Source organism: Balaenoptera ricei, chromosome 17 (assembly GCF_028023285.1).
Source record: "Balaenoptera ricei isolate mBalRic1 chromosome 17, mBalRic1.hap2, whole genome shotgun sequence".
NCBI lineage: Eukaryota > Metazoa > Chordata > Mammalia > Artiodactyla > Balaenopteridae > Balaenoptera > Balaenoptera ricei.
In genome coordinates, this window is record NC_082655.1 from 49354221 (window position 1) to 49377082 (window position 22862).

General features: G+C 36.6%; 1 protein-coding gene across 2 annotated transcripts in view; it reads right to left on the reverse strand.

The window, feature by feature from the left end:
• The window catches only part of DECR1 (2,4-dienoyl-CoA reductase 1), a 79998-nt gene that overhangs the window by 46268 nt on the left and 10868 nt on the right, over positions 1–22862 (reverse strand). For both annotated transcript variants that reach the window (XM_059901236.1, XM_059901235.1), the window contains exons 2-5: positions 9692–9894; positions 8058–8115; positions 7846–7932; positions 6663–6810 (exon numbers count right to left, since the gene is read on the reverse strand). In XM_059901236.1, the coding sequence (XP_059757219.1) occupies positions 6663–6810; positions 7846–7932; positions 8058–8115; positions 9692–9894 (496 nt within the window). The remainder of the gene's footprint in view (positions 1–6662; positions 6811–7845; positions 7933–8057; positions 8116–9691; positions 9895–22862) is intronic.

The following is a 22862-nucleotide window of genomic DNA, read 5'->3' on the forward strand; positions in this document are numbered from 1 at the left end:
ACTACATCAAACTAAAAAGCTTCTGCACAGCAACAGAAACAATCAACAGAATAAAAAAGGCAACCTATAGCATGGGAGAAAATATTTGCAAATTACATATCTGGTAAGAGGTTAATATCCAAATTCTATAAGGAACTCCAACACCTCAACAGCGAAAAACAAATAGTCAGATTAAAAAATAGGCAAAAGACTTGAATAGACATCTCTCTAAAGAAGATATCCAGATGGCCAACAGGTACATGAAAAGGTGCTCTACTTCACTCATCATCAGGAAAATGCAAATCAAAACCACAATCAGATATCACCTCACACCTGTTAGGAAAGATATTATTTGAAAAAAAAAAAGATACATGTTGGCAAGGATATGGAGAAAATGGAAACCTTGTACACTGTTAATGGTGAATGTGTAACCATTGTGTAAATGTGAAACGGTGCAACCACTATGGAAAACAGTATGGAGGCTCCTCAAAAAATTAAAAATAAAACTACCTTTATGATCCAGCAATCTCACTTCTGGGTATATATCCAAAAGAACTGATATCAAGACCTGGAAATGGTATCTGCACTCCCATGTTCATTGCAGCATTATTCACAATAGCAAATATATGGAAACAACCCAAAGGCCCATCGACAGATAAAGAAAAAAAGAAAATTTGGTATACATATACAATGGAATATTATTAAGCCTTAATAGAAATTGTCATGTGCAACAACATGGATGAACCTGAAGGACATTATGCTAAGTGAAATAAGCCCATCACAGAAGGACAAATATTGCATGATTACACTTATATAAGGTATCTAAAGAGGTAAAACTCATAGAAGCAGAAGGTAGAATGGTGGCTGCCAGGGCCTGGTGGGAAGGGGAAATGGGGGTTGTTCAATGACTATAAAGTTTCAGTTGTGCAAGGTGAATAAGTTCTAGAGATCTGCAAAATCTCTTTAGGTATAAAATCGTGCCTAAATTTAGCAATACTGTATTGTGCACTTAAAATGTTTTATTAAGATAGTAGTTCTCACATAAGTGCTCTTAACACACACACACACAGAAGAAGGACATGAGAAACCTCACGGAGGTGATGGATATGTTTTATTACCTTGATTGGACGGTGGTTTCATGGGTATACACAAATGTATACATTAAATATGTATGGTTTTTTATACATCAATTATACCTCAATAAAGTTAATTTTAAAACACCATATGATTATCTCAATAGAATAAGAAAAAGCATTTGAAAAGATTAAACACCCATTTATGATAAAACTCTCAATAAAGTTGGTATAGAAGGAACATACCGCCACACAATAAAGGCCATACATGACAAGCCCACAGCTAACATCATACTCAATGGGGAAAAACTGGAAACTATCACTCTAAAATCAGGAACAAGGAAAGAATAACCACTCTTGTCACTCTTATTCAACATAGTATTGGAAGCCCCAGCCAGAGCAATTAAGCAAGAAAAAGAAATCAAAGGCATTTAAATTAGAAAGGAAGAAGAAAAATTGTCACTATTTGTGAATGATAAGATTTCATATATAGAAAACCCTAAAGACTCCCCCAAATAGTATTAGAAATAGTAAAGAAATACAGTAAAGTTGAAAGGTACAAAATCAACATAGAAAAAATCAGCTGTGTTTCTATACACCAACAGTGAGCTAGCAGAAAGACAAATTTAAAAAACAATCCCATTTACAATCACAAAAAAAAGAATAAAATATCTAGGAATAAATTTAACCAAGGAGGTAAAAGACTCATACACTGAAAACTATAAGACATTGTTGAAAGAAATTGAAGAAGACACAAATAAGTGAAAAGATATTCTGGGCTCATGGGTTGGAAGAATTAACTTTGTTAAAATGTCCTTATTACCTAAAGCAATCTATAGATTCAATGCAATCCTTATCAAATTCCCAAGGACTTTTTTCATGAAAATAGAACCAAAAAAATCTAAAATTTATATTGAACCACAAAATACAGCAAATAGCCAACACACTCCTGAGAACAGAGAACAAAGCTGGAGGTATCACACTCCCGATTTCAAACTAAATTACAAAGCTATAGTAATCAGAACAGCATGGAATGAAAGAAAAAGATACACAAATCAAAGGAAAAGAAAGTAGAGCCCAGAAATAATCCCATGTATATACAGACAATTAATATGTGACAAAGAAGCAAAGAACATACAATGGAGAGAGGATAATTTCTCCAGTACTTGGTGTTGGGAAAACTGGACAGCTACTGACAAAAAAATGAAACTAGACCACTATCTCACACCATACATAAAAATCAACTCAAAATGGATTAAAGATTGAATCTAAGACCTGAAACCACAAAATTCCTAGAAGAAAATAGGCAGTAAGCTCTTTAACATCAGTCTTAGCAATCTTTCTAGATATGTCTCCTCAGGCAAGGGAAACTAAAGCAAAAATAAACAAATGGGACTACATCAAACTAAAAAGCTTCTGCACAGCAAAGGAAACCATCAACAAAATGAAAATACAACCTATTGAATGGAAGAAGATACGTGCAAATGATACATTTGATAAGAGGTTAACATCCAAAATATATAAAGAACTCATACAGCTCAACAACAACAACAAAAAAACCATTTAAAAAATGGGCAGAGGAGCTGAATAAACATTTTTCCAAAGAAGACTTATAGATGGCCATCAGGCACATGAAAAGATGCTCAACATTGCTAATCATCAGGTAAATGTAAATCAAAACCACAATGAGATAGCACCTCATACCTGTCAGAATGGCTATCATCAAAAAGACCATAAATAACAGATGTTGGTGAGGATACAGAATAAAGGGAACCCTAGTAAACTGTTAGTGGGAATATAAACTGGTGTAGCCACTATGGAAAACAGTATAGAGAGTCCTGAAAAAATTAAGAATAGAACTACCATATTTTCCAGCTATCCCACTTCTGGGTATTTATCCAAAGAATACAGAATATATGTAACCCTGTGTTCATCATGGCATTATTTACAATAGTCAAGATATTAAAATAGCTAAGTGCCCATCAACAGTTGAATGGATAAAGATGTGATATACACACACACACACAGAGAAATACTACTCAGCCATAAAAAGATAAAATTTTCCCATTTGTGACAACACAGATGGACCTTGAGGGTATCATGCTAAGTGAAATAAGTCAGATGGAAAAAGACAAATACCATATGATATCACTCATATGTGGACTATAAAAAACAAACACACACACACACACACACACACAAACAAAATAAATGAAAAAACCAAACAAAAACACACACATAAATACAGAGAACAGAGTAGTGGTTACCAGGGGAAGGGGCAGGGAGGAATGGGTAAAGGGGATCAACTGTATGGTGATAGATGGAAACTAAATTTTTAGTGGTAAACACACTGTAGTGTATGTAGAAGTAGAAATACTGCACACTTGAAACATTTATATATGTTATAAACCAACGTTACTTCAATATAAAATAAATCTAGAATTTTTAAAATAATAAAAAGAGAAACAACTCAATAAAAATGGATTAAAAACATAGATAGTGAGGATTAAGTAGAAATTGGCAAGAGGGAACATTTGGAGGCAATAGAAATGTTCTATGTCTTGGTTTGGTAATGGTTACCTAAGTGTATAAATTTATAAAACAATCAAAATTCTGTATCAACTTATATATAGAAAATCTGTGGATTTCACTATATATAAATGTTTCCTCCCATTTAGCAAACTAAAAATAAAACATACATTAGAGCTACATTATGCATTGATTTACTCTTTCTTTAATCTATCTGTATTTCAGTACACAATAATCCTGCATTTCATACTGATTCTATACTGGTACATGAAAATACTTTGTAAATTACAAAGCACTATTGTGGTATAAAGTGTTATTAATGTTACTTAAATAATAATGCTACTTTAAGAGGTTAAAATAACCTCTTAAGAGTTTCAAGAGGTATCTCTTGCTTCTAGTGATCTCTAGGGTTTGAGGAAAAATTCAATATTTATCCTATCCATGTCCTTCATGACTAGACTCTTAAATAAAACTCTGTATTATTCTTTTAGTCTTTCCTCATTGCAAGTTCTCTCAATTCTTTAATAAAATTAGGTACTCTTTTCCACACTATTTACTAAAAATTTTAAATGTATACATGACATCCTAGTGATGAATGAACCTCAGCATGATAATTTCAAATCCTCCCCAGAAAGGATCAGCCATATATTCACTGACCTTTGTGGCTATAAGAGCACATTGGGCTAAGGTCTTTAGGAGTTTCCTAAATCTTTTGTCTGTTCAAAATTGTTAGTTTTGCATCAGTGTTGCCTAGAAACATACTTTAACAGTGTCCCTCTAATTTTAGCTTCTCTGCCCCTGCTAAGGCCACAGTTCTCTTGATCTTCAGTCATCTGCTAGCCCCTCTCTGAGTGCACCTCATCACCAATTCCTATCCCCAGCAAGTGAGCATCTGGCTTCTAGTTGCTGGTGCCCTTATATTTTCTAGTCTGACTTCCTGGATATCTTACCTTGACCGCCTTCCTAGATACCAGACCACCTAACATACTTCTGATCACAGATTATTACAGATTGCCTGCTCCCTGAACTGACTTCCATATTTATCACTTTGACACACCTCAGAGGTCATTAGCACCTGAGTTCCTTGACTATCGCTCCAATACCAGAATAGACCCTGTGCATTGTACTCTCCACAGCTCACTAATACAAGTCCTTAAAACCCTGTCAGGTTACAGCATCTATAACCGACAGGAATTTTGGAAGAAGAAAAACTGGCTCCATCTTTTAAGAAGTCTTAGCTAATGTATTTTTAATGAAGCCCATAGAATTTTAACCAATGTGATGAATAAAAATAGATCAAAGTCTATGTTAAAATGAATGACAATAATGAGAAAAGAAGGGAGAGTCAGAGAGAAATCAAGAGTAACACAGATGGGCAGGGGATGAAATAAAAGAGACAAGGCAGAGAAACACCAAGTGGTGAGAGAGACCAAGATGAAGAAAGAAACAGAAGCAAAAGTGAAGAGTTGACAGAGAGAGAGAAAGAGACAGACAGACAGAGAGAAACAAATAGAGAAATGAGTAAGAGGTATGGAGAGAGAAAATCAGACAGAGGCCGAGTGAGAAGAGATAGAAGGATCCTAGAACAGAGAAGAGAGAGAAGTCAGCCCACACTTCTCTGTCTCCCTTCCCAATCATCCACCCTTTTAAAAAAAATCAAAAAAAAATTATGTAAATTCCAAATTTCAATCATATCCACTTTGCTGTAATGGGAATGAGTGACCTGGGGTTTCAATTTCAATGAGTGCATGGAGAAAAGATGGAAGTTATTAGCACATGCATAGAAAAAAAGCTAGTGCCTTTCTAGCATCCTTCTGTCTGTTCCTACATCCTTTCTCAAGCTGATTTGAGAATTATCCACACTGTAAAGAAGAAGAAATTGAATCTAATAAGGCAAAGGCTTTGAACCAACAGAAGGAAACTGGTCAGCTCCATGCCATTCCCCTCAAGCCCCAGAGGACATCCTTCAAGGAACACAAGGATTCTTCCTTCTTGTCCTGGTTCAGAATACTCTCCAACCTCTCTGAGAAAATACCCCCATCCTTCAAGTCCCAACCACAACCTGCTCAGGGACAGTGTCTTAGTCACCTGTCATGTGGGCATGCAGCACAGGGCCTGGTACACAAAAATCAGTAAGTTTCTGTTAAATGAATAAATGCACACTGGTTCTAGACATATATGTATATATCCACATAAATACATTACAAATATATTCACTATTTATATTGTATGAACTTTTCTAAAGAAGTCTGTTCCTATAGTACTAAACAAAAATGTTCTAGTACATTCTGAATCTACTCTCCTTCCAGTTTTCTCATTGATGTCATCATCATCTAAACTATCCACTCCAACTAAAAACTCTCTCACCTAATCAGTAAGGCCTATTGATCTTATCTTCTAAATATCTCCTAATTTATCCTCCATGCCATCTATCCTAACAAAAGGAAAATAAGACCCTCCTAAATGATCTCTCTAATCTTTTCTAGCCCCCACATTGTTCCCACTAACCTTTCTAATCAAGTCACATTCTTTATGAGACACCTTCAAGAAAAAGCCATAAGGAAATAATTCCCCATTTCCTCAAAATTAACATCAAATTCCCCATTTTGGTATTGGGAACTTTCCCAATTACACCCAACCCACCTCCCATAATCATCTCCCACTAATCTCCCTCCCCATCTGTAACCAGTCCCTAAACCCTTCTGCTTTTCCCACACCAAGCTTCTTCCCATGGACATTTACATTTCCTTTCCTTCCCCCTTCTCCATGTCTAGATCTTTGAAAATTCAGCTAAAATTGCATTCTGTTCCTCAACATGATAATCACCCCTAGGGAGAGTTAGTTATTTCTTTCTCTGAATTTCCAATGCACTTGAAACATAACATTTAATATAGCTTAGATCACAGCATATGGTAACTATTTAAGTGCATATGGTAACTATTTAAGTATCTTTCTTCCCCACTAGATTATGAGTTGTACAAGAATAGACACTGTCATTGATGTTTTTACATATCCCAGGGCTTAGCACAGAACCTGCACAAGTAGGGATCCAATAAACATGTAAAGAATAAATATACATACCTTTCTGTGCTTTGATTAGTTGCTTTCCAATTTCTAGTGTCACAAAGGCTGTGCCATTTAGAACTATGTCAGTTATGGTCTTCCAAGCATTAGGAGACAGTCTTTCAGTGGGAGAAATAAAATTCCCTGCTGCATTGTTTATCACAATCTAATAAATGATTAAGGCAAGTTACAGAAACTTAGATGAGGAAGAATACTTTCCCTAAAGGGCTTTTATTTCTGAAACTTATAAATCCAAATAATATAATAAAGCTAAAGTTCACAGTCTGCTATGAAAAAATACCATGAGATTTGGTTCAGTTTTACCTTTTTTGAGCCTGTGAAAATTTCCTATTATTATTTACCAAATTTTAGAATTCTAATCCTCATCTCAAAATTAGGGTAGAGTCTATTATTAAAAATATAAATATAGATTAAGCATATCTACCATGTGACTATACTTTATTTCAAGAAATCTTCATTAAAATGCCTTTAATTTCTGGTATCATTTTGGCTTAATTTAGCTAATGAAATTCTTGGTTGATGACCTGCTTCTTCAGTATCAATAAAGATTCCACTTATTATCAGTGGAATATTATTATTCCACCAATAATACAATGTATTAATATAATATATTAATATAATATATATACAATATATATTAATATATTATTGGTCTGTCTGAAAATATCTTTAACATAGAAAAGTGCTCTCTTTGAGACTACTGGAAGAAATGGTTTCTTCCCAATATGTGAACCAAACAAAAGCAAAATACCCATGCATATCTCAGGTCTTACAAGAAGAAATCCGGAGTTTTTTTGTAGGTTTTCTTGTTTGTATTATTCTCCTCCACTGACAGAGATAACCAAAAGTTATTTAAAAAAAGCAAAGAGCATGAATCATTTAAACTAGATATCGTGCTCTTGGATAACTGCTCTTATTTCATAATCTTATTAAATAACGTGAAATCAAGTTTGTTCTATATGATTGTAAGTGTATTTTTTAAGTACTCCTGAAAGGAAATAGTGTAGCAGTCCATCTAATCTATTCCCTGATTTAAACAGAGCTTTTTCCTAGCGATGGAAAATAGATGCTTCTGAACACAGCACTTGCTCACATCAATATTTTATTTCCTTAATACATCTTGGTAGGTGATATCAACATCAAAGGCCTCATACTTTCGCCTCATCACCATTACACTTACATCAGGATGTCCTATGACTTTGATCAGCTCTAACACAGTGCTTTGCACCATACCAGGATCCCTCACATCACACTGAATTGCATGAACCTGCAAAACAACAAAGAGGAAAAAAGAACCCTATTTTTTCAGACTTCCTAATCCATAAGCATGAGTAAATTACTTAAGCATGTTATAATTCCTAAATCTGATTTAAGTAACTGTTTTTAAAGTACCTTATTTCCAGTTTGAGAAGAAATTTGTTCTGCAGTTGCTTTCAGAGCATCAATTTTTCTAGAAATAAACACATCGTACTTTGCATGAGTTTTGAAATAACTTCATGTTATATTTTTCTTTTTAATTTCATAAATTAAAAAAGAGAATCTACAGCTTAATGACATGAATTTTTAAGACAATAGAAAAGCTGTATCTATAAACAAGTTAGTTTGAATGCATTTATTTTCTAGAAGTTAAATTTAAGCAATTTTCATATATGTGACACTAGTTTTTTGAATTATTTCTAAGCCAGTTATTTTATATCTACTCATAGATTTTAAATTATTTCCTTAATTATATTCATTTCTATGTATTTCCTTGCCCAAGCCTGCTTTAGAAGGAAAATACATTCCTGGAATGATGTAAGCTTATGTTAAACTATAAAAAAACTATGTTATGTATAAAATCTACATTAGTAGATTTTAGATCAAATTGATGGGTCTGGACAACTATATATAGTCAGAATCTTATGCTCTTGAGAGAAACACAAAAAAATAAACAATGTAAATTATGTACTGTTACAAAGAAAATAATATTTTAACACTCTTATTAAACACATTACAACATGAAAAAAAAATGTTCTGGCCAATTTGCATTAAAGACAACATCTGAAAGAAATTCCTTTTGCCCCCTGTAAATTATAGTGACTTGTCATTCAGGTTACTACTTAGCCTACTTAAAAATTGTACACTATTCAAAATTGGAAGAAGGGGTAGATTTTTTTGACCAGTCTCTAAACCTCTAGACTTACATAGTTATAAGGTACCAGGACATGCCTAAATAAGAAATTCTTTCTACATGGTCTCACCTTCCCTACATTCATCACAACAGCTGTTTTGAAATATCTGCCCATCTTATAGAAACTGGAAGCATTATATCCATTATCCTGGTACAAGTTTAACTATCCACTGAATCAGTAATTTTAATCACTCTCACTGAAAACAAAGCAGCCTCAATATAGTACTTTTTAACTTCATATACAGAAAAAATTCAATCACTGAATTTGTGAAATATATATATCATCAGTTCCATAATCAATTATTTCTATCATCACAAATTATTTTTTTTTAATTAATTAATTTATATATTTATTTTGGCTGCATTGGGTCTTCATTGCTGTGCACGGACTTTCTCCAGTTGCAGCGAGCCGGGGCTACTCTTCGTTGTGGTGCACGGGCTTCTCATTGCTGTGGCTTCTCTGGTTGCAGAGCATGGGCTCTAGGTGCGCGGGCTTCAGTAGTTGTGGCACGCAGGCTTCAGTAGTTGTGGCTCGCGGGCTCTAGCGCACAGGCTCAGTAGTGTGGCACTCGGGCTTAGTTGCTCTGCGGCATGTGGGACCTTCCCAGACCAGGGTTCAAACCCGTGTCCCCTGCATTAGCAGGCGGATTCTTAACCACTGTGCCACAAGGGAAGCCCTATCATCACAAATTATAACTGACTTTTTCCAAGGAGATTTAGTTAAATAATCTAAAGTATATTTCATAGACGATTACGACGCAAATCAAACAGCTCTGGCAAATAGTGTTTTCAATATTGTGGCACAGAATTATTCATCAATAGACTCTTGCGAGGCAACTTGCTGAGACTGACTTACCGGCTGGCTATCACACACTGTGCACCCAGAATGGACAGATGAGTTGTCATTCCTTTACCAAGGCCAGTACCTCCCCCAGTAATGAATGCTACTTTTCCTTGAAAACTATTTGGTGGTAGCATCACTTTTTGAAAGGGTGGAAAGAATTTAGACTGAAAATCTTCATTGTTTTGATATAATATTTTTGTTCCATACCTAAAAAACTAAAAGAAAAAATTGAATTGAAATTTGCATACTTGTATTCCCACAAAAGATATGAATTTTTTAAAACATACTCTTTAATATTAATCAAACTCTTGGATCAACACAAACTCACTGTAAACATATTGGTACTGTATTTAATCAATTTTTATTCTTTTTCTGTTGGAATGTTAAGTAACATAGTAGAGTGGTTAAAAGCATGGGCTTTGGACCTAGACTACACAGGGCAGAATTTTCTCCCTAGTCATGTAACCTTCAGCAAGTTACTTAATCTCTTTTTGCCTCAGTTTCTTCTATAATTGGAGATAATAATAGAACCTTCCTCATAGGACATTATAAGGATTTCATGAGTTAATATGAATAATAAACCTAGAAAATTGTGTAGCACACAGAAAGCACTCTATAAATGCTAGCATTATTAGTTTACGTGTTTAGCTTAAATTTAACTTCAAAAAAACTTACATAAAGCATTTTTGTCTTTTAACAAGAATAATTTGGATAAAAATCACATTCTATCTTGGAATCACTGAAGGAAATTATAAAAAGTCCTTTATAAGATTTATTAAACCAAATGCCTCTTCCCATGTTGTCTTCTGGATAACAAATTTAGAACAGATAAAAATATTTGTTATATTTAAAATGGGGGAAAAAAATCAAACCATTTTCAACTGAAAAATATTTATACTGCCCTCTTATATTTTACAGCTTACTCTCATATTACTTGTCAAAATCACTGCTATTCTCTCACTTTTAATTATGAAAAAAAACGTTTACATGTTAACCATAATAACAAACAATAAAGAGCTAATATTCATTAAGGTTTACCATTTATCAGGATTAGAAACTAATCTTCACCACTCCATGAGATAGGTATTATTTTTACCTAATTGTTCAGGAGGGGCCCAGAGACGTTAAGTATGTTGCCCAACTTGCAAAACCAAGATTATAACGACCTTGTATACTGCCTCTCTCTACTCACTGAGCTCCTACTGAGTTTAATGATCACATCAGTCAGGTATCTGATATTCCCCATCAGGTTATGGTTATAAGATTAAAACTCCAGAATCGGTAATTTCCTGCTAGAGCACTCTTATAAGTTAAATGGGCTGCCATTAGTTGTTCTGAGATATCTAAAATTTACCCTAAGGAAATAGAAATGTAGTCACTGATTTAGGATAAGGCTATTCATCAACTAGAAATTGAACAACAAAATGCTTATAATATGATGCTAAGAACGTAAGGATTAACCAAGATGGCAGAGTAGAAGGACGTGCTCTCACTCCCTCTTGTGAGAGCACCAGAATCACAACTGGCTGCTGGACAGTCATCGACAGGAAGACACTGGACTTCACCAAGGAGGATACCCCACATCCAAGGACAGAGGAGAAGCCAAAGTGAGACAGTAGGAGGGGCGCAATCAGAGTAAAATCAAATCCCATAACTGCTGGGTGGGTGACTCACAGACTGGTGAGCACTTATACCACAGAAGTCCACCCACTGGAGTGAAGGTTCTGAGCCCCACGTCAAGCTTCCCAACCTGAGGGTCCGGCAATGGGAGGAGGAATTCATAGAGAATCAGACTCTGAAGCCTAGTGGGAATTGATTGCAGGACTTCGACAGGACTGGGGGAAACAGAGACCCCACTCTTGGAGGGCGCACACAAAACAGTGTGTGCATTGGGACCCAGGGGAAGGAGCAGTGACCCTGGGGGAGATTGAACCAGACATAACTGCTGGTGTTGGGGGGTCTCCTGCAGAGGCGGGGGCTGGCTCTGTTTCATCGTGGGGACAAGGACACTGGCAGCGGAGGTTCTGGGAAGTACTCCTTGGCGTGAGCCCTCCCAGAGTCTGCCATTAGCCCCACCAAAGAGCCCGGGTAGGCTCCTGTGTTGGGTTGCCTCGGGCAAAACAACCAACAGGGAGGGAACCCAGCCCCACCCATCAACAGTCAAGTGGATTAAGGTTTTACTGAGCTCTGACCGCCACAGCAACAGTCAGCTCTACCCACCACCAGAGCCTCCCATCAAGCCTCTTAGATAGCCTCAACCACCAGAGGGAAGACAACAGAAGCAAGAAAAACTACAATCCTGCAGCCTGTGGAACAAAAACCACATTTACAGAAAGACAGACAAGATGAAAAGGCAGAGGGCTATGTACCAGATGAAGGAACAAGAAAAAACCCCAGAAAAACAACTAAATGAAGTGGAGATAGGCAACCTTCCAGAAAAACAATTCAAAATAATGATAGTGAAGATGATCCAGGACCTTGGAATAAGAATGGAGGCAAAGATCGAGAAGATGCAAGAAATGATTAATAATGACCTAGAAGAATTAAAGAACAAACAAACAGAGATGAACAATACAATAACTGAAATGAAAACTACACTAGAAGGAATCAATAGCAGAATAACTGAGGCAGAAGAATGGATAAGTGACCTGGAAGACAGAATGGTGGAATTCACTACTGCGGAACAGAATAAAGAAAAAAGAAAGAAAAGACATGAATACAGCCTAAGAGACCTCTGGGCAACATTAAATGCAACAACATTCGCATTATAGGGGTCCCAGAAGGAGAAGAGAGAGAGAAAGGACCAGAGAAAATATTTGAAGAAATTATAGTCGAAAACTTCACTAACAAGGGAAAGGAAATAGCCACCCAAGTCCAGGAAGTGCACAGAGTCCCATACAGGATAAACCCAAGGAGAAGCACAAGGAGACACATAGTAATCAAAGTGGCAAAAATTAAAGACAAAGAAAAATTATTGAAAGCAGCAAGGGAAAAAAAACAAATACCATACAAGGGAACTCCCATAAGGTTAACAGCTGATTTCTCAGCAGAAACTCTACAAGCCAGAAGGGAGTGGCATGATATACTGAAAGTGATGAAAGGGAAGAACCTACAACCAAGATTACTCTACCCGGCAAGGATCTCATTTAGATTTGATGGAGAAATCAAAAGCTTTACAGACAAGCAAAAGCTAAGAGAATTCAGCACCACCAAACCAGCTCTACAACAAATGCTAAAAGAACTTCTCTAAGTGGGAAACACAAGAGAAGAAAAGGACCTACAAAAACAAACCCAAAACAATTAAGAAAATGGTCATAGAAACATACATATCGATAATTACCTTAAACGTAAATGGATTAAATGCTCCAGCCAAAAGACACAGGCTTGCTGAATGGATACAAAAACAAGACCCATATATATGCTGTCTACAAGAGACCCACTTTAGACCTAGAGACACATACAGACTGAAAGTGAGGGGATGGAAAAAGATATTCCATGCAAATGGAAATCAAAAGAAAGCTAGAGTAGCTATATTCATATCAGATAAAATAGACTTTAAAATAAAGAATGTTACAAGAGACAAGGAAGGACACTACATAATGATCAAGGGATCAATCCAAGAAGAAGATATAACAATTATAAATATATAGGCACCCAACATAGGAGCACCTCAATACATAAGGCAACTGCTAACAGCTATAAAAGAGGAAACTGACAGTAACACAATAATAGTGGGGGACTTTAACACTTCACTTACACCAATGGACAGATCATACAAAATGAAAATAAATAAGGAAACAGAAGCTTTAAATGACACAATAGACCAGATAGATTTAATTGATATTTATAGGACATTCCATCCAAAAACAGCAGATTACACGTTCTTCTCAAGTGCGCACGGAACATTCTCCAGGATAGATCACTTCTTGGGGCACAAATCAAGCCTCAGTAAATTTAAGAAAATTGAAATCATATCAAGCATCTTTTCTGACCATAACGCTATGAGATTAGAAATGACTTGCAGGGAAAAAAACGTAAAGAACACAAACACATGGAGGCTAAACAATATGTTACTAAATAACCAAGAGATCACTGAAGAAATCAAAGAGGAAATAAAAAAATACCTAGAGACAAATGACAATGAAAACACAACGACCCAAAATCTATGGGATGCAGCAAAAGCAATTCTAAGAGGGAAGTTTATAGCTATACAAGCCTACCTAAGGAAACAAGAAAAATCTCAAGTAAACAATCTAACCTTACACCTAAAGAAACCAGAGAAAGAAGAACAAACAAAACCCAAAGTTAGCAGAAGGAAAGAAATCATAAAGATCAGAGGGGAAATAAATGAAATAGAAACAAAGAAAACAATAGCAAAGATCAATAAAACTAAAAGCTGGTTCTTTGAGAAGATAAACAAAATTGATAAGCCATTAGCCAGACTCATCAAGAAAAAGAGGGATAGGACTCAAATCAATAAAATCAGAAATGGAAAAGGAGAAGTTACAACAGACACCACAGAAATACAAAGCATCCTAAGAGACTACTACAAGCAACTTTATGCCAATAAAATGGACAACCTGGAAGAAATGGACAAATTCTTAGAAAGGTATAACCTTCCAAGTCTGAACCAGGAAGAAGCAGAAAAATGAACAGAACAATCACAAGGAATTAAATTGAAACTGTGATTAAAAATCTTCCAACAAACAAAACTCCAGGACCAGATGGCTTCACAGGTGAATTCTATCAAACATTTAGAGAAGAGCTAACACCTATCCTTCTCAAACTCTTCCAAAAAATTGCAGAGGAAGGAACACTCCCAAACTCATTCTATGAGGCCACCATCACCCTGATACCAAAACCAGACAAAGACACTACAAAAAAAGAAAATTACAGACCAATATCACTGATGAATATAGATGCAAAAATCCTCAACAAAATACTAGCAAACAGAATCCAACAACACTTAAAAGGATCATACACCACGATCAAGTGGGATTTATCCCAGGGATGCAAGGATTCTTCAATATATGCCAATCAATCAATGTGATACACCATATTAACAAATTGAAGAATAAAAACCATATGATCATCTCAATAGATGCAGAAAAAGCTTTTGACAAAATTCAACACCCATTTATGATAAAAACTCTCCAGAAAGGGGGAAGAGAGGGAACCTACCTCAACATAATAAAGGCCATATATGACAAACCCACAGCAAACATCATTCTCAATGGTGAAAAACTGAAAGCATTTCCTCTAAGATCAGGAACAAGACAAGGATGTCCACTCTCACCACTGTTATTCCACATAGTTTTGGAAGTCTTAGCCATGGCAATCAGAGAAGAAAAACAAATAAAAGGAATACAAATTGGAAAAGAAGAAGTAAAACTGTCACTGTTTGCAGATGACATGATACTATACATAGAGAATTCTAAAGATGCCACCAGAAAACTACTACAGTGAATCCATGAATTCAGTAGAGTAGCAGGATACAAAATTAATGCACAGAAATCTCTTGCATTCCTACACACTAATGATGAAAAATCTGAAAGAGAAGTTAAGGAAACACTCCCATTTACCATTGCAATAAAAAGAATTAAACACCTAGGAATAAAACTACCTAGGGAGACAAAAGACCTGTATGCAGAAAACTATAAGACACTGATGAAAGATATTAAAGATGATACCATGTTCTTGGATTGGAAGAATCAACATTGTGAAAATGACTATACTACCCAAAGCAATCTACAAATTCAATGCAATCCCTATCAAATTACCAATGGCATTTTTTACGCAGCTAGAACAAATCATCTTAAAATTTGTATGGAGACACAAAAGACCCCGAATAGCCAAAGCAGTCTTGAGGCAAAAAAACGGAGCTGGAGGAATCAGCCTCCCTGACTTCAGACTATACTACAAAGCTACAGTAATCAAGACAATATGGTACTGGCACAAAAACAGAAACATAGATCAATGGAACAAGATAGAAAGCCCAGAGATAAACCCACGCACCTATGGTCAACTAATCTATGACAAAGGAGGCAAAGATATACAATGGAGAAAAGACAGTCTCTTCAATAAGTGGTGCTGGGAAAACTGGACAGCTACATGTAAAAGAATGAAATTAGAATACTCCCTAACACCATACACAAAAATAAACTCAAAATGGATTAAAGACCTAAATATAAGACTGGACACTATAAAACTCTTAGAGGAAAACATAGGAAGAACACTCTTTGACATAAATCACAGCAAGATCTTTTTTGATCCACCTCCTAGAGTAATGGAAATAAAAAGAAAAATAAGCAAATGGGACCTAATGAAACTTCAAAGCTTTTGCACAGCAAAGGAAACCATAAACAAGACGAAAAGACAACCCTCAGAATGGGAGAAAATATTTGCAAATGAATCAACGGACAAAGGATTAATCTCCAAAATATATAAACAGCTCATTCAGCTCAATATTAAAGAAACAAACATCCCAATCCAAAAATGGGCAGAAGACCTAAATAGACATTTCTCCAAAGAAGACATACAGACGGCCACGAAGCACATGAAAAGATGCTCAACATCACTAATTATTAGAGAATGCAAATCAAAACTACAATGAGGTATCACCTCACACCAGTTAGAATGGGCATCATCAGAAAATCTACAAACAACAAATGCTGGAGAGGGTGTGGAGAAAAGGGAACCCTCTTGCACTGTTGGTGGGAATGTAAATTGATACAGCCACTATGGAGAACAATATGGAAGTTCCTTAAAAAACTAAAAATAGAATTACCATATGACCCAGCAATCCCACTACTGGGCATATACCCAGAAAAAACCATAATTCAAAAAGACACATGCACCCCAATGTTCATTGCAGCACTATTTACAATAGCCAGGTCATGGAAGCAATCTAAATGCCCATCAACAGACGAATGGATAAAGAAGTTGTGGTACATATATACAATGGAAGATTACTCTGCCATAAAAAGGAACGAAATTGAGTCATTTGTTGAGATGTGGATGGATCTAGAGACTGTCATACAGAGTGAAGTAAGTCCGAAAGAGAAAAACAAATATTGTATATTAACGCACGTATGTGGAACCTAGAAAAATGGTACAGATGAGCCGGTTTGCAGGGCAGAAGTTGAGACACAGATGTAGAGAACAGACATATGGACACCAAGGGGGGAAAACTGTGGTGGGGTGGGGATGGTGGTGTGCTGAATTGGGCGATTGGGATTGACATGTATACACTGATGTGTATAAAACTGATGACTAATAAGAACCTGCAGTATAAAAATCAAACAAACAAAACAACTAATACTAAACTTTCATTGGGTTATTTTTATGGAAATATGTTAATATAAATGTTTCAGACATTACATGAAATTTCTAAAAATCTTATATGTTCTGGTATAATGTTATAAGTCATAATCCTAGTTATTACTTTAAAAGGTATATCTCAGGATTAACCAAGATGGCGGAGTAGAAGGACGTGCTCTCACTCCCTCTTGCGAGAGCACCAGAATCAAAACTGGCTGCTGGACAATCATTGACAGGAAGACCCTGGACTTCACCAAGGAGGATACCCCACGTCCAAGGACAGAGGAGAAGCCACAGTGAGACGGTAGGAGGGGTGCAATCAGAGTAAAATCAAATCCCATAACTGCTGGGTGGGTGACTCACAGCCTGGCGAACACTTATACCACAGAAGTCCACCCACTGGAGTAAAGGTTCTGAGCCCCACGTCAGGCTTCCCAACCTGGGGGTCCGGCTACGGGAGGAGGAATTCCTAGAGAATCAGACTTTGAAGCCTAGTGGGAATTGATTGCAGGATTTTGACAGGACTGGGGGAAACAGAGACCCCACTCTTGGAGGGCACACACAAAGTAATGTGTGCATCGGGACCCAGGGGAAGGAGCAGTGACCCTGGGGGAGACTGAACCAGACCTACCTGCTGGTGTTGGGGGGTCTCCTGCAGAGGCGAGTGGTGGCTCTGTTTCACCGTGGGGATAAGGACACTGGCAGCAGAGGTTCTGGGAAGTTCTCCTTTGCGTGAGCCCTCCCAGAGTCTGCCATTAACACCACTAAAGAGCACGGGTAGGCTCCAGTGTTGGGTTGCCTCAGGCAAAACAACCAACAGGGAGGGAACCCAGCCCCACCCATCAACAGTCAAGTGGATTGAGGTTTTACTGAGCTCTGACCACCACAGCAACAGGGAGGGAACCCAGCCCCACCCATCAACAGTCAAGTGGATTAAGGTTTTACTGAGCTCTGACCGCCACAGCAACAGTCAGCTCTACCCACCACCAAAGCCGCCCATCAAGCCTCTTAGATAGCCTCAACCACCAGAGGGCAGACAACAGAAGCAAGAAAAACTACAATCCTGCAGCCTGTGGACCAAAAACCACAGTTACAGAAAGATAGACAAGATGAAAAGGCAGAGGGCTATGTACCAGATGAAGGAACAAGAAAAAACCCCAGAAAAACAACTAAATGAAGTGGAGATAGGCAACCTTCCAGAAAAAGAATTCAGAATAATGATAGTGAAGATGATCCAGGACCTCGGAATAAGAATGGAGGCAAAGATTGAGAAGATGCAAGAAATGATTAACAAAGACCTAGAAGAATTAAAGAACAAACAAACAGAGATAACCAATACAATAACTGAAATGAAAACTACACTAGAAGGAATCAATAGCAGAATAACTGAGGCAGAAGAACAGATAAGTGACCTGGAAGACAGAATGGTGGAATTCACTGCTGCGGAACACACTAAAGATAAAAGAATGAAAAGAAATGAAGACAGCCTAAGAGACCTCTGGGAGAACATTAAACGCAACAACATTCGCATTATAGGGGTACCAGAAGGAGAAGAGAGAGAGAAAGGACCAGAGGAAATATTTGAAGAGATTATAGTCGAAAACTTCCCTAACATGGGAAAGGAAATAGCCACCCAAGTCCAGGAAGCGCAGAGAGTCCCATACAGAATAAACCCAAGGAGAAACACGCCGAGACACATAGTAATCAAAGTGGCAAAAATTAAAGACAAAGAAAAATTATTGAAAGCAGCAAGGGAAAAACGACAAATAACTTACAAGGGAACTCCCATAAGGTTAACAGCTGATTTCTCAGCAGAAACTCTGCAAGCCAGAAGGGAGTGGCATGATATACTGAAAGTGATGAAAGGGAAGAAACTACAACCAAGATTACTCTACCGGGCAAGGATCTCATTTAGATTTGATGGAGAAATCAAAAGCTTTACAGACAAGCAAAAGCTAAGAGAATTCAGCACCAGCAAAGCAACTCTACAACAAATGCTAAAAGAACTTCTCTAAGTGGGAAACACAAGAGAAGAAAAGGACCTACAAAAACAAACCCAAAACAATTAAGAAAATGGTCATAGGAACATACATATCGATAATTACCTTAAACGTGAATGGATTAAACACCCCAACCAAAAGACATAGACTGGCTGAATGGATACAAAAACAAGACCCATATATATGCTGTCTACAAGAGACCCACTTTAGACCTAGGGACACATACAGACTGAAAGTGAGGGGATGGAAAAAGATAGTCCATGCAAATGGAAATCAAAAGAAAGCTGGAGTAGCAATACTCATATCAGATAAAATAGACTTTAAAATAAAGAATGTTACAAGAGACAAGGAAGGACACTACATAATGATCCAGGGATCAATCCAAGAAGAAGATATAACAATTATAAATATATATGCACCCAACATAGGAGCACCTCAATACATAAGGCAACTGCTAACAGCTATAAAAGAGAAAATCGACAGTAACACAATAATAGTGGGGGACTTTAACACTTCACTTACACCAATGGACAGATCATCCAAAATGAAAATAAATAAGTAAACACAAGCTTTAAATGACACAATAGACCAGATAAATTTAATTGATATATATAGGACATTCCATCCAAAAACAGCAGAGTACACGTTCTTCTCAAGTGCGCACGGAACATTCTCCAGGATAGATCACATCTTGGGTCACAAATCAAGCCTTAGTAAATTTAAGAAAATTGAAATCATACCAAGCATCTTTTCTGACCACAACGCTATGAGATTAGAAATGAATTACAGGGAAAAAAACGTAAAAAAGACAAACACATGGAGGCTAAACAATACGTTACTAAATAACGAAGAAATCACTGAAGAAATCAAAGAGAAAATAAAAAAATACCTAGAGACAAATGACAATGAATACACGACGACCCAAAACCTATGGGGTGCAGCAAAAGCGGTTCTAAGAGGGAAGTTTATAGCTATACAAGCCTACCTAAAGAAACAAGAAAAATCTCAAGTAAACAATCTAACCTTACACCTAAAGAAACTAGAGAAAGAAGAACAAACAAAACCCAAAGTTAGCAGAAGGAAAGAAATCATAAAGATCAGAGCAGAAATAAATGAAATAGAAACAAAGAAAACAATAGCAAAGATCAATAAAACTAAAAGTTGGTTCTTTGAGAAGATAAACAAAATTGATAAGCCATTAGCCAGACTCATCAAGAAAAAGAGGGAGAGGACTCAAATCAATAAAATCAGAAATGAAAAAGAAGAAGTTACAACAGACACTGCAGAAATACAAAACATCCTAAGAGACTACTACAAGCAACTTTACGCCAATAAAATGGACAACCTGGAAGAAATGGACAAATTCTTAGAAAGGTATAACCTTCCAAGACTGAATCAGGAAGAAACAGAAAATATGAACAGACCAATCACAAGTAATGAAATTGAAACTGTGATTAAAAATCTTCCAACAAACAAAAGCCCAGGACCAGATGGCTTCACAGGTGAATTCTATCAAACATTTAGAGAAGAGCTAACACCCATCCTTCTCAAACTCTTCCAAAAAATTGCAGAGGAAGGAACACCCCCAAACTCATTCTATGAGGCCACCATCACCCTGATACCAAAACCAGACAAAGACACTACAAAAAAAGAAAATTACAGACCAATATCACTGAAGAATATAGATGCAAAACTCCTCAACAAAATACTAGCAAACAGAATCCAACAACACTTAAAAGGATCATACACCACGATCAAGTGGGATTTATCCCAGGGATGCAAGGATTCTTCAATATATGCAAATCAATCAATGTGATACACCATATTAACAAATTGAAGAATAAAAACCATATGATCATCTCAATAGATGCAGAAAAAGCTTTTGACAAAATTCAACACCCATTTATGATAAAACTCTCCAGAAAGGGGGAAGAGAGGGAACCTACCTCAACATAATAAAGGCCATATATGACAAACCCACAGCAAACATCATTCTCAATGGTGAAAAACTGAAAGCATTTCCTCTAAGATCAGGAACGAGACAAGGATGTCCACTCTCACCACTATTATTCAACATAGTTCTGGAAGTCCTAGCCATGGCAATCAGAGAAGAAAAAGAAATAAAAGGAATACAAATTGGAAAAGAGGAAGTAAAACTGTCACTGTTTGCGGATGACATGATACTATACATAGAGAATCCTAAAACTGCCACCAGAAAACTGCTAGAGCTAATTAATGAATATGGTAAAGTTGCAGGATACAAAATTAATGCACAGAAATCTCTTGCATTCCTATACACTAATGATGAAAAATCTGAAAGAGAAATTATGGAAACACTCCCATTTACCATTGCAACAAAAAGAATAAAATACCTAGGAATACACCTACCTAGGGAGACAAAAGACCTGTATGCAGAAAACTATAAGACACTGATGAAAGAAATTAAAGATGATACCAACAGATGGAGAGATATACCATGTTCTTGGATTAGAAGAATCAACATTGTGAAAATGAGTATACTACCAAAAGCAATCTAAAGATTCAATGCAATCCCTATCAAAGTAACAATGGCATTTTTTACAGAGCTAGAACAAATCATCTTAAAATTTGTATGGAGACACAAAAGACCCCGAATAGCCAAAGCAGTCTTGAGGCAAAAAAATGGAGCTGGAGGAATCAGACTCCCTGACTTCAGACTATACTACAAAGCTACAGTAATCAAGACAATATGGTACTGGCACAAAAACAGAAACATAGATCAATGGAACAAGATAGAAAGCCCAGAGATTAACCCACGCACCTATGGTCAACTAATCTATGACAAAGGAGGCAAAGATATACAATGGAGAAAAGACAGTCTCTTCAATAAGTGGTGCTGGGAAAACTGGACAGCTACATGTAAAAGAATGAAATTAGAATACTCCCTAACACCATACACAAAAATAAACTCAAAATGGATTAGAGACCTAAATATAAGACTGGACACTATAAAACTCTTAGAGGAAAACATAGGAAGAACACTCTTTGACATAAATCACAGCAAGATCTTTTTTGATCCACCTCCTAGAGTAATGGAAATAAAAACAAAAATAAACAAGTGGGACCTAATGAAACTTCAAAGCTTTTGCACAGCAAAGGAAACCATAAACAAGACGAAAAGACAACCCTCAGAATGGGAGAAAATATTTGCAAATGAATCAACGGACAAAGGATTAATCTCCAAAATATATAAACAGCTCATTCAGCTCAATATCAAAGAAACAAACACCCCAATCCAAAAATGGGCAGAAGACCTAAATAGACATTTCTCCAAAGAAGACATACAGACGGCCACGAAGCACATGAAAAGATGCTCAACATCACTAATTATTAGAGAAATGCAAATCAAAACTACAATGAGGTATCACCTCACTCCTGTTAGAATGGGCATCATCAGAAAATCTACAAACAACAAATGCTGGAGAGGGTGTGGAGAAAAGGGAACCCTCTTGCACTGTTGGTGGGAATGTAAATTGATACAGCCACTATGGAGAACAATATGGAGGTTCCTTAAGAAACTAAAAATAGAATTACCATATGACCCAGCAATCCCACTACTGGGCATATACCCAGAAAAAACCGTAATTCAAAAAGACACATGCACCCGAATGTTCATTGCAGCACTATTTACAATAGCCAGGTCATGGAAGCAACCTAAATGCCCATCAACAGACGAATGGATAAAGAAGTTGTGGTACATATATACAATGGAATATTACTCAGCCATAAAAAGGAACGAAATTGAGTCATTTGTTGAGACGTGGATGGATCTAGAGACTGTCATACAGAGTGAAGTAAGTCAGAAAGAGAAAAACAAATATCAT